At 25.7% G+C, this 14,924-nt stretch overlaps 1 protein-coding gene across 4 annotated transcripts in view; it reads right to left on the reverse strand.

Annotated features, from left to right (window-relative positions):
• The window catches only part of Amph (amphiphysin), a 58,951-nt gene that overhangs the window by 5,251 nt on the left and 38,776 nt on the right, over positions 1 to 14,924 (reverse strand). For all 4 annotated transcript variants that reach the window (XM_012485668.3, XM_012485667.3, XM_012485666.3 and 1 more), the window contains exon 2: positions 4,869 to 5,004. In XM_012485668.3, coding sequence (XP_012341122.1) covers positions 4,869 to 5,004 — 136 coding nt within the window. The remainder of the gene's footprint in view (positions 1 to 4,868; positions 5,005 to 14,924) is intronic.

Consider the following 14,924-nt stretch of genomic DNA (forward strand, 5'->3'; position numbering starts at 1 on the left):
ACTTACGAACGCGGCACGATTCTTGAAAACTGGTCGTTTCCTTATTGCAAATCCTGTCAGTGTAATGAAATCTTTCCTTTCTTTTTTTTTTTCTTCTCTTTTCTTTTCTTTCTTTTCACGAAACTCTTTTCTTTACGATTTTTCTTCAGGCACAATACGTTAATAGTACAGTTTACAAGGAAAATCTATAAATCAATCGACAACTTCAACAGGATATGTTTATCGCTTATGAACGATGTAGACAAATTTTACGATCATAATAGTTGAGGAATTGAGGGCTTTGCGGTAACAATTAGAAAATTATTGCATTTGTAATTTCTATAATTAATGTTTTGATTTAGTATTGTTAAAAAGTTTTTAATAGATACTTAATTACATAATATATACAAAAATTTGGTACATATTTTGTAATCTTAATAATTTTCCTGTAGGTGAGCACATAGAGGTTATACGAAAGTCAACTTCAATATTTTAAATGGAATAATTTTTAATGCGCTGATCGATGCAGCTCATTATTTTTTCTACAAAAAGTATTTTATTATAAATTGTTTATATCAAAAATTTGTTTTATAAGAAGATATTTAAATTGATTGTTATTGCTTGTAAAAATATTATTGCATGAAAGATAAAGAAAGCATAAATATATCACTTTTGTTTTTAATACGATAAGTTTTATAAACTTCGAATAAAAATATAAAAATATATTTTTTAAATTAATGATTTTTTAGATAAATAGTTATTTAAAAAATTTTTTGTAGGAAATAAATTATTGCTCTATCTCTATTTGTAATTATAATGAAAAAACAATAACACTTCGATTTAATTTATGATAATATATAAATTATAATAATAAAATGGACAAATTTAATCATGAGCTCATTTGAATTTTCGTTAAATGAAAGAGACAGATATAATACGACACATGTACAGACATGAGACAGTTTTATTCGCATCATACCATTACACTTTTTTTCATGTAACGAAAATCTTAAATTTCTTGTAACTTAATATCACATAAATCTTAAGTGATATTTTTATATACCAACTTTTGTTTCAGTTTCTAGAATTAATCCTCCAAATATATCCTTCTATATATTAAAAAATATGGAAAAATACGATGTTATTATTTTCTTAATATCTCAATACTTAATTTTCCTTTACCGATCGTAAAGTAATATAAAATTATGAAAATAAGAAAAATTACTATTCACCGCGAACTACGCCATTGATACAGGCGAACAAGAGGTTCAAAGTGCTCGATGCTGTAAGTACGTACACATCCTGATATGTAAATATTTTTTGTCCAACTGTGATTTATCTGAATACATTTGCTTCTTTAATGCAAATATTGCTTACACGCATTTGTGCATTTTGAAACTAGCGAAAAGATTGGAAGATCGGTATTGTGCTCATCGATATTCTCACAAGTTGCTTAAATTTTACATGAAATTATCCTCGATATTATTATTTGCCCTATTTTTATCTCCTCGGATCGAAAGCAAGTAAGACATTTTATATTTCTGTTCTCTCGTTTTGTTAATGCTCGTAATTTATAATAACCGTTTCTCTCGAAACAGCGCTATTAAAATGTCAGATATGTTTCCCTCAACGATTGACGTTTCTACGAGTGTGCCGCGTAGGGCCTGCGCAGAGACCACGGTCGTTATTCAATGTCTACTACGTTATTCATCCAACTGTCATTCATCCACGAAACGTATGCAACTTGTTGACGAAATGGAGTAGCGCACTCGCCATAACTTTTTCTTTTTCCAACGGTATTGTAAACGGAGTTGTAAATTTAATCTCGCCGATTACCATGGCCAGAAAACTATGCGTGATTTGTCCCATACGTAACTCAAAATGGTCGATTTTATGAGGCTTTGATCCGAGGCAATGGAATGCAATAGAAATGCTTTTTGAGAAATTGTGACGATCTTTGGTCGCCATTTTTTCGATTTTAATCTTTCATATCAATTTTTTTTGTTTTCTAGAGAGAAATAGCATTGTGATGAAAGAAATTTTGGAATGAATTTAAATATGAAAAAACAAAGGAGAAGTAGATGAAAGAAGATGTTATATTTGATCGGCAGAAGATATTAGAAGAACAAGTATTATTTTTTGTGAATTTATAATAACAAATATTAACAATCTATATTTATCTTTGTGTCCATGTATGTTGTCGTTAAAGTTATTAATTATATAACCAAGATTTTTTTATTATTTATTGATGAAGAAAAAAGTTTAAATTATTTTCCCTTTTTCTTTTTTTGTGTATTTTTTTTCTTAATATCAGACTAATTTAATAGAATATTTATACTATACAGAATTTCAAATATACAAATTTCAAAAACTGTGATCATTTTTGATAAGGACAAAGTTGCTGATAATAATTAACAATATATTTCGAATTAATTGAAATTAATCGAACGAGAAATTCGATTTTTCAATAAATCTTACTTTTAATAAAGGTGTATTAGTAAATATTAGGTCGAATAATATCGTTCATTCTCTATTTCTTTGATTTCTTAATATACACCAAGATATAACGATTCAAGTTCTTTGATAAGAGCTCTTTAAAAACCTTTTGACCCAACTTTTTTCCATTCCGTTTTTATTCTTCTTTTTTATTGAAATTTATAGTACTATACTAACTCTGATGACGTATATGCATAAGAAAGTTTAGAAATCCTTGAAACTTCAGATATATCTTCACTTCTCAAGTGGTAATATACTATTTAAAAATACTTAATTTTAAATTAATTTAATGAAATTTTTTTCTACATTCTTTTTAAAACTACGATTTGACCTAATTGCAGGAAACAAATAATAATAAACATGTATAAATACAAATCTCGTTACGTTTTTAAAAAGAATGATAGAATGATAAAATTTTTTCTAACTTATTATTAATTTTAATCTAATATTATTATTAGATTGAAATTTTATACAAATATATAATTAATATATGTCATATCATTTAAGATAAATATATGTTGAATAATAAAATTTATACATATTATTATATATATTTTTACAAAATATTAATTAATCTTATTGTTTACATTTATCCATTATAATTATAATTTCCATTTCAATATACAATAATATTTCTTTAAAAAAATTCTTTAAATTAAAGATATATTAATATCATTTGTTCAAAAGAATTAATTTAAAAACTGAATTTAATTGAATTATCATGATATCACATGATAACTTTTTTATTTAGAATATCATTTTTTATAATATGTTTTTAATTATAATGTGAACAGAATTAAATACGAGAAAAAAAAAGCATATTCATTTGTATTATTTATGGAAGATATGCAAAACACATGAAAATATAAAAAATATGTTTTCGCATAAATATCACGTATATTAATGTAAATTTATATCATAATGAATACGATAAAACATAAATTAAATAATTAAATAAACATAATTAATATTTTTACAGTTTTCTATATACATTTTATGTTTCTTGCAAATACATAATTCACAATGTGATGATAAAATTTTATAATAGTTTTACTTTAGACTTTTATTGAAGATGCATCAAAAAAGTGATGCAATATCATTATCGAATGCGAATTTATTCATATTCGAACGAGAACTTTTCGTGTCGATGTAGGATTCCAATATTTATAATAGTTTGAATAATTTCTAATTAAAAAAAAATATATATATACATATCAATGCATATATCAAGCTTATCAGATTATCAGCGAATATTTTGATAAACATAAGATATAAAATAAGATTCTTATTTAATCTTGAAAAATGTCTTAAGTTTGACATAATCATGACATACGATAATTCATCAATTTATTATGAAATTTACATTTCTTGCATGAATAAATTTATAGTATTAGATATTATTATTATACATCTTTTATAGTATTAATTTGACCATTTTTTTTATAAATATTAAATATGCGTAATAATTTAAATTCAATGAATTTAATAATATACAAAAAATATATAGAAAAATTTAAGAAAACAAGGTATATGATTAATAAAATAAAAATGTACAATGTACATGCAAATTTTTCATGTGTTAGAAATTTAATCTCGTATATACATATTTAGAAAATTATAAAGCACGAATATTCAATGAATAGGTATTTGAGCAAATCGATCAATTGGGATTAAATGCAACGGATCACGGAAAATCAAAGTTTATTTCTCTTGCTCATCTGTTAAATATTTAACTTATCGTAAACATTCATTTTTATTACTAGATTCAGTATAAGCGTGGTTGCTAATATTGGCAAAATTTCATGCATGAATAAATAAACTGTTTAGAGAGAGAGAGAGAGAAAGAGAAAAAAAAATTACATTTTTAAGTATCAAAGATATACATTACTATGAAATGATATTTGAACGTTTGTTTATTTTTGAATGAAATTTAAAATTTTCTGAATATGATGGGAGAATTTGTCATATATTTATATGGAATAATTTTCTTTTTATCGAAAATAAAATTACTTCAAGAAGATAAAATCAACATTTAAATTTTCAGTGCACTTTTGTTTTTTTTTTAAATATAATCTGTATTGGTGTAAAATAAAGCAAAAACTTTGAATCGAATTACAAAATATGTATAGAATTTAGTATTTTAACATTCTATTGTTAAAAGAAATTCCAGACACGTGCATACGAAATTTTATTTAAAATTACTCAAAATTCAATAAAATAATAAGTATTCAATAAAATAGTATTCAAATGCTTTTGCACGAATTAATGTAAACAGAACAATTTTATTTCACGCGCCTTTGCTCGTACACGTGAGTTTTAATTCGTTAAAGAAGGTTATATTTATATAAATATATTGGATAATTTGTTTCAATATGATTTTCAATCGAACTTACCTCGAACACACCTGATGTAATTGTTGAACTCTTTTTGCAATCTGTTCGCGGCGTTTTGTTGTCTCATGAAATTCTGCAAATGTTCGTCGAATATGTCATCTGCAGTTCTATCTACTTTGCCCAAATTTTGAAGAAACTGTAACAAGAAAGAACAATCTATTGCATTATCGATTGCATTAAAACTATTATATATTAATATTTGAATATTGTCAGGGGAGAAATAATATAATTGACAAAAATTACCTAATTAATAATCATAGAGGTTTAGAGGTTATAAACTTCAACAATTTAAATGCATAATTTCATACAGCATAAAACTATTAAATTTTTATTCTAATGATCTTCTTATATCATAAGGAAATAAGAAAATTCGTATTAACGTTTGAGAAGTATTTTCACCTTGAAAAATCGAATTAAATGTTAATTCCAACTATTACACGATAACGTACACGTTTAACCTCTTAAATGATTACATGTTATATGTCTTTATACACGACTTATTTTATAATTTGTCCAAAGATCACGTAGCAGAATACGAGGATTAATATAATAATATAAAAATATAATAATAATGGATCATTTATATCTTATATCATTTATATATGACAAATATACAATATAGAACAAGCTTGACACATGTTACATTAAGTCTTGAACATAATGATAATCTCATACTAAATTAAAATAGATTGTATGACATGTATAATAATAAAAAGGATCTTCAGAAGAAGAAGAAGAAGAACATATTTAAACAAATTTTATTTTCTTCAAGATTGTTAAGATTTAATCAATTTTTTTGATACAAGGAATTTTATTTTCAAGGAGGCTTGTCATAGATGATAGATTCAATTTTAATTAGTTCGAGTAAAAAAATTAAATAGTTATCTTGTTGTAAAATGATCCGGGATATAGAGTACTTTCAATGAACTGGCACAGATTTGGCTAGACGAAAATGCCAGACAACAATCCCTATAGTATGTCAGAGCTTATAATATCTCAGAACTATGCCAAAACATATGCATAATAATATATGGTGAAAAATATTTTTGACTATATAAACTACTCGAAAACTAAAGCTGTCTAGTACTTATATAATGAAAAATTGAAGAAATTTTCCAAAAATAAGCTTGACTTTTTATCGAAAAGAAAATAAATCATAGCGATAATTATATAGAATATCCTATATCTATTTTTTTAAATTTAAATTTTCACAATACTTATTGTTAAATATATAAGCGAGAATCGATATATCAAAATGAAGATAAAAAGAAAATAAATCATAAATAAACAAATAATTATATTTATTATTAACACCCCATATATCTAATTATTTTCACGATAATTTAATGATCGGTACATAATATTATGTATAATATATATATAAATACAATGTAATAGATAATAACGAAAAGAAGGTAAATCTTAATTACATGGAACATTCTATTCCTTTATTTTCTCAATAGTACTTTAACTTTAATAATCCGTATATAATATATTTATTCTTAAATACATAATCTCAAATATAAATAATACGAAAATAAAAAAGATAAATAAATCGACAGTTACACATGACATTCTATATATTTGATTTTCAAAATGGTATTCTGTGCATAATTATTGTTAAATACCTGATCACGAATATAAATAATATATTACAAACACAAGTAACGATAATATTTTAATTTTATTTACATCATTTGTGCATAAATATTCTTAGCTAAACACCGTAACGAAGGAAAAAAAAAATAAATCGAAACGTAACATGGAATATCCTAGATATCCTATATCTAGTTATTTTCACAATCATATGTGTAATATACTTAGGTACATATCATAGGTTGGCAATTCTAACGTTAACACGCCCTCTAGATTGAGACTGTGCACGGTCACTTTGTCTCCTTACGGTCGCTTCCCATTTCATTCCACGGAATTATTCTCGTGTTCTAACGTGACTTTCAATTCGTTTCAAAATAAGAGCTGCCATTCATCTTTGTTCAGTATTAAGCGTAATAGACGCTAAATTACACGAATGTCGCCATTACCTTGTCACTTGTATCCCCCCACATTGCGCGATCCATTGCCGTTAGCTTCGCGAAGATTTGCATTGAAGAGAATCGTGATAAAGGGGAGCTTTATAAAGGTGCTGCGAATTACTCATGAGCTATCATAAATTCGCGACTTAAGGCGGATTTTTATTGAAATTTGATGCATGAAATAAACCGTTCTGAATTACTGATGAACCAATTGAAAATTTGTTACTTTTTTTTTTAAATTAAATTTTGTAATAAATAATGTGTGTTATATACAAATTTCGTTTATATTTGTAACTTATTTATTAAGTAATTTAAGTTTATATTAGATGAAATAAGATAAAACGATAGTATAACGAAGATAAAATTATGTCACTATAATATAATCCTTTAAAGATGTTCTACGAATATATTAATAATTGTATATCATATCAATATATAAAATATTAAAAACTTTTTTTTAATATTCTAATCATTTATATTTTGACTGTTGTGCATTATTTATTTATTGTAGTATAGTATGATAGATAATCTGCAATACAAAAACTGATGGTTTTTTCTTTTCAATAATTTAGTTTTCCTCAATTCAATACGAGAGTCTTGCAGAATTTTTTCTATTTGTACTTTAATTTTTAATGAAAGATATTTTCATGTATGTTTTTATTGTTAGTTTTATGAGTCATAAATTATCATCTTAGCGATTTTAACTATTTCGCAAGTTTTTCTTGTAAAAATTCCACGATTTTGAAAAGATGAAGAATCTTTTGCTCTAGAATATAATCAGAATATTCCGATTTTGTAATAATTTTATACACACCTACAGATGTATTGATTGTACTTATAATTTGTATATAAACCAAATTAATCATTGAAATAAAATCATTAATAAAACAAAATATTCTAATAAATTATTCTATTAGACTTATCATACTTTTCGTGTCGACGTAATATTGCAATAATTTCACAGATATCATTTTTTCTTCAATTCTATCGATTATACTGAATCGTTATGAACAAAGCGATTATATCTTGCACAAAACAAATAAATACGACAGATATAAAGAAAATTAACTAAAACATTCGATAAGAGAATAATAATTAGACACCAAAGAATTCCCTATAACGCTTAACGTATAAGATTAATTTTCAGATTACAATTTTTTTTTTTTACAGATAATAAAAATTCGCTAATTTCATATAAAAAAAATGGGTGATCAGGCGTATAAAACAGAGAGGCGATTATCATCCGTATCGGTAAATGTGACGTGTCTATTAAATATAATCTTATCCGTAATAATTACGGCATAATGATGCACTTACGTTTACGTCATTTTGATAACATAAGCAGTTGGTGCCGATATCTACATATATCCAGCGACCTCCTCCAACGCTATTTATAAATTCAGCTCATCAAATAGCGAGCAAGATTATTTTCAATGAATTGGTCCAGTATCCTGGCAAATTTCAAATGAAAATAAAATAAGAAAAATTTCACGAAAAACGTACGCATTCGACTTTGTTACATTCATATTTGGAACAAACAAGAACGAATTTGACGCAACGTGTGTCTTGTTTTCGTATCGTCGATCAATTATTTTGTTAACTGTGACTCAACTAAATTTGGAGTTTGATAAATGAGTGAACTTTGTTTTGGGACAGCGAAGAATCTTTTATTTGTTCAAAGTTGAATTTGAAAAATATTAGTAGTAATTTTTGGAATTAGAAAATACCAAATTTGACGAAAGAAAAAGTGATTTTCTATTTAGAATGCGTGGATATAGGTAATGATAATTGTATAAAAGAAGACGTATAATGCATAATTATTGTTCAAATATAGTTTTCGAGATATCTGCAAAAAGCACTTCACATATATATTTTTTATATTTCGTTTACATGAATTTTGATAAAAGAGATTTTAGTTACTAAGCTTTCAAAATATATAAATTATATTATCTCTAATTATCAAAGTGATTAATAAAAATGTGTGAAAAGTAATTATAATTATGACTTAAAATTAACTTAGAAAATAATTAACAGATATAATATAATCGATTGGTCAAAAATTATTTTTATTTCTTTGAAACGAATATTCAATCGATTGTTTATCTAACATTATTATACTCACAGATGAAACAGATTAATAAAATTACTACAAGATAAAGGTATATTAGTTATATAAGAATATTAATTATATACTCAACAAACAATAAATTGAATAAATGATGATATAATTGATTTAACGTACACACTTCTCAATTTAAAATAAATTTTCATCGTTAATTTTCACTCTTTTGACTTATTGCCTGGATTTAACTTCTTGAAGAACTATTTGTATAGTAGACTGTGAATAGGGGCGGGTATAAAAGATCTTATGCCCGTTGATTGCAGATTATACACGTCAATCAACCTGCTAAAGAAGTAAAATGTTAACATGACCAACAAAAGCTCTAAAGTTTTGTGTGTATAGAATGATTTTCAGACCATTGACTTGATGATTATACGCAATTATAATAATAGATTGATAATGGCATCGATAAATTGAAGAATTTTTCCAAATTTGTATCTCAAATTTTTTATTTTTTTTTTGATCTGTTTTAATAAAAACGTTTCTCTAATCTTTTTTTTTTTTCTTTGTAATGATAATTTTTATAATATGATTGTACGTAATATAAATTAAATATCAACTCGAAAACTCTTTCACACCTATATTTCTCCATATAAGAAAAATATATCATGACAAATATCAAATCAAATCGAATCAAAAAATGTAGAGTATATAAGAATCATAGTATAATTGAATACAAATTTAATAAAAAATAAAATATTTAAGAAAAAAATTGTTTTAATTCGTTTTAATTTTATTATTTATTATTAATAGTATACAAGTCGTTAATATATTTATGAAAAATACTTTTAGAGAATCAATTCTAAAGATTCTCAAAACAAAAATATCGCTTGTTTGTTAAATTATAATAAATAATGCAATTTAAATCAGATAATGTGATATGAGATAATAGCTCTAAAGATAGAGCTATTTCATTCCGTGCAAATTCTATATGATTCCTAGATCCTGTTATTAAAAAATTTTCATAATTGTTTTCATTGTTTATTGGTCTCAATGGTATTAGGTTGATTTAACAACGATACGACTAATGGAATAATTACCATATATCGAAAATTTAACGATGTAAATATATTACGTACATATATAAATGTTCTTTCAAAAGAATACCAATCGTGAAGATTTGACCATTTATTTCAAGCTTTTAAAATCGACGAAGAGACAGCTTTTCGACGAGTTATCTAAATTTATGAACCCAAGGTCATTAGATAGAACGCCATCTATCCACGAATCGTAATTCTAAATATATTTTTCGATATGTTTAAAACTACCTTTCACGATATTTTTCATAACGCCAATAATTCGACGAATCGATAGATCTGAATAACCGATCTTTTTTAACGATCTTCTTCGCTATTATAAATACTATAATAATTATAAATACGTTAAAATAAAATTCTTGAACAAATAATATTGTTACGGCCATAATACGAGTCAATTTTTTGAATGGAAATAAGGTTATTTAACATACCACAGAGGAAGCATTTGAATTATCGTTTGTCATCGACCGATAAGAAAGAGAACACACGTTTCCTTGATTCGAGATCGAGTGGTACTCGAGTTAAAAGACTTGACTATTGTCGGCTCGTTATATCTAAGGATATAATTAGAGTTACGTCACGAATAGTACAGCTGTGCAAAGTACAAAAAGAAAAAAAAAAAATATCAATTTATATGCGTTTTGCATCGCATCAACATGGAAGAAACAACGCCACAACACGGTTCTGTGCCCCTGTTTTATCATGTTTCTTTATGCGTATTTCCATACGCTTTGCTAGTACAGTAAACAAAGAAAGTAAGATAATTACTTGGGTGGTATTTAAGCTCATGAATAAATGGAACGAAGCGTAAATTGTTAGTTCAAATCGTTAATTATCGATGTTGCTAAGTATAATTTTCTTCGAATTTAAGTATTTATAGAAGTAGAAGTATTTTTTCTTTTTTTTTTTTTTTTTTGCGATTTTCAATATAAGGAAAGAATCATAAATATTAATTTTTAATCTTTGTTTATTACTAATTTAATCTATTAATATAGCTTATGCAATTATCTGGTAAAGAAAATAATTTAGGCTTAGTAAATGTATATAATATTGACATATAATATTGTATTTAATTTAAAAGTTTTAAATATAAGGGAAATATGGAATAAGATGATAAAATGATGGGATAAAGTGGTGAATATTTATTAATAATGTAATTTATATATTAAACTATTATTGACGTTTATAAAAGTGCAGATATTAAAACAAATTTGATATCAAGTAGTTTCATCACAAGATTCATTGTGGTCTAAGTTGAATAATAGTTTCAATTACTAATTTCCAAAAAATTTTAAATCTCAATTTATCTAATAAAAATAAGTAAATTTATTTAACTTTATATATAGTATGTTTATATCACAGTAGATATAATAAATAAATTCTTTAGAAAGTATTTGTATTAAATAATTAAATATTGTTGGAAAAGAAACTTGTTAGGATGTTTTCTACATAATCTTACAGATTTAATTCCAAGATTTATCTTTCATCGTTACACAAATGCATGATGCATCAACTACATGAATATTATTATTTAAATATGATATAACTGTAACGCTTCTAATTTAATTATATGATTTTTATAATAGTAATATTGCCTCGCAATTTAATCTGTTACAGATTGATGATTTTTATATATATACAAAAGATGTTAACATTTTTTGAAGAATTAATTCTGGAAGACAAAACAAAAAGCAAAAAAGATGATATACAAAAATGCTTGTTCAAGTTTATTAAGTATTAGATGAAAAAGCAGAAATTCTACCTGCATGATCTTAAATTATTTATAAACTTGATAAATAAACTTTAACTGGCATCTTTACACAATGTAAAATTGTTTGAAGAGAAGAAGAAAACTTGTTGAGAAGAAAATTCATTTTCTTAATGAATTTTTAAAAGTTACAACATCCAATCCTCATACTTGCTTTGATCTTCACAGAAAATCGATCCTTCAAAGATGTTCCAATATATTAACACGATAACAAGATGTTTCTTCTAGTTTAAGTTTCGTTGTTTGTGTTTAATTTTGAATCCTCGTTGGAACAAATATACATCTCTTCTTATATAATACAAATTTTATCTATGCAGTATTATTAAGAGATTGTTGGTCGTTGCTGTATGTAGGTTCCATCATTCCGCGCAATAAGGCGTGACGTTACGAAAGGGTGTCTAGTGACGAAACAATAGCCATCGACCGCGAAGAAATTTCGCATTGTGAATGTAACCTGTTCGATACATAACTCTTATATGTTTATAAGATACTTTTCTTCCAACACCTGTTAAGTATTAGAAGAATTACAGAACATCAACCATTACACACTGAAAATAATAAAAATAATAAAATAAATCTATGATAATTATTTTTGAAAGGAACATGATCGATAATCGTTATTTATATGAATATAGTCTCCAAGTTAAATTATTATTAAATTTGTTTAATACAGACGTTTATTTTTTAATTACTTAATAATAATTTTTTAATATCTTTTATATATATCTTAATTTATATTTCCAAAATATTGGTGAAATATATTATATTAAATTTCATTATGATTAATATTTTTAAATATTGATTAAATTATGACAAGAGTACAATATTCTTCCTTTTCATATAATACAATATCTTTCTACAATGTTTAATTTTCTTATCTAATAAGTATCCATTTGTTTTCTATATAAATATATAAATGATTCATTTAAACGACTCGTAAACACATTGTCCTAGAATAACCAATTTATCATCGCTTTACTTTTTTTATTAAGAAAGAAAAACTCACTTCACGTTTTTCATGTATGCAACGTGTATACGTTTCAAATATATATACATGGATTCAAAAATCAATACTTGCTAACTTGTTCGTTTTTAATTTCTTTTATTAATACTAATATTTATTAATAATTTTGTTATATAAGTTATTTCATGGTAAATATAATTATACGATAAATCATTATTAAAAATTTTCATTCTTCAAAATGAATTCAAAATGAAATACACTGCTTGTTCCAATTCTAATGCATAATATATGTAAATTCAAATAATACTCAATAGTTTTTACCATGCAGACTACAATTCTCAAAAGTTATTTGATCAAATTGAAAAAAAATTGTAGCATTTGAACTAAAGATTGATCTCGATGAATCGTCTTCTTATATTTTATATTTAAGAGAATTTCAGTTTATATCGCATATATTTAAATATGTTATTCTCTAATATAAATTTTCAATAAATACTTTGGAAAATATAAAAAAAACATTTAGTAATAAACTAATATTGCGGCAAACTCGTTAATATAACAATTTTATACAATATTTATTTACAAGGTCCAATATAAATTATAATAAATTGATTTATTTCTATATTCATGCAAAGCACAAATTATTTTTCCACCGATCCAAAAAGATTTCGATGACTTTTCTCTTCGAAGAATGAGAAATCAATAATAAAAAACGGTTTATTTTATCACATGATTATCCTGTAACTTTTATTCGTTTTTAACTATTTTTTGCACGTTTCAAAACGAGCAACGCAATGCCACTAATTACGAAGCTATTAATATTTTTTTTTTTTTTTTTAACGATTTCTAGTCTCTTTATACGATGCGATAAACTTCGAGCAAAATCGAATCGCGAGTTACGCGAGACGACGACAGAGAACACGGCTGAAATAATTACATCGATTATATGTTAATCGTACCGCGTGACAAGTCGTTTCGAACCAGTTATACCTAGGCTTCACTTTAATTGTTGGTACAACGAGTTGGAAGACGTGTAATTCGATCGAAAGTTCACAGGAATTATCATAATTGCGGACAGCTAAATTTAAACGTGTCTTGAAAATATGAAAAAAAATTATCGCTACTCTTGTATTTAATTTATACGTGTTTGTAACTGCGTATGAATCAGTGTATGATTTGTGTGATATGTTTATACAAAGTGATCCATATTTCACGTGATACAAATTGGTTAAGATTTTATGGCTCGAAATAAAATTAAGAGTAACGAAATTGCATGAGAAATTTAAATCAAGTTTGAAAATTTTTCAAATACAAGTACATAGCTAATTGCTCGTAGGATACGAACGATCTGTTGGCTATTCTACATGTAAAAATAAATTAAAAAACGTAAAATACGTTTAAGAAAAATTTGAAAATTCACCGATATACTTATTTCGATTTTGTTGTAAAAAAAAAAAAAAAAAAAAAAAACAAGAATTTAAGCTACGTAACTATTTTATTCTATATTTTAATTTATTACACTTGACAAATCTTTAAACTTGATTTTTATTCGTCTTATTTGTACCATTAATTACAATCCGCATCTCACATCCTTTATAATCCTCAAGACACAACACGCTTTCGATCAAGCGGTCACATGTTCTCGACAACTCTCCCTCCTCCCTCTAAACACGTATATCTATTGTTTGTGCTGCGCAAAAAACGTGTTTACTCCCAGGCAGCGGTAGCGTGCGCGCGAAGAGGAAAACAAGGTTGGAGGAAGGCCAAAATCCAAATAAAATGAAATCCATTGAAAATCGTTTCTTCGTCTCCTTTTCCCAATTCTAACCATTCGCGTGATATCTTCTCGAAAATATTATTAATTCTCGTGGATGATCGTGTACCGTAATCCTCGGAGACGCAACGATGGAAATCGCTTATACGCCATTACGTAAGCTTCTTTACCGACTCTATTTGCGGAACGGTCGTCCGTGTTCGAAGGTGAGAGGTACGCCGACCTTCTCTACAATGTCCCACTAGAGGCGAGGATCGAATAGAGGCAGACCAGACACCAAGGCGGCCAGGGCCGAGATACCGTTCGATTTTCGAACGATGACCATTCTTCGCCTTCCACGATTGCAAACAAACTGCCG

This window comes from Apis florea, unplaced genomic scaffold (genome assembly GCF_048593485.1).
Source record: "Apis florea isolate Af1SG1 unplaced genomic scaffold, ASM4859348v1 contig_3170_pilon, whole genome shotgun sequence".
NCBI classification, from domain to species: domain Eukaryota; kingdom Metazoa; phylum Arthropoda; class Insecta; order Hymenoptera; family Apidae; genus Apis; species Apis florea.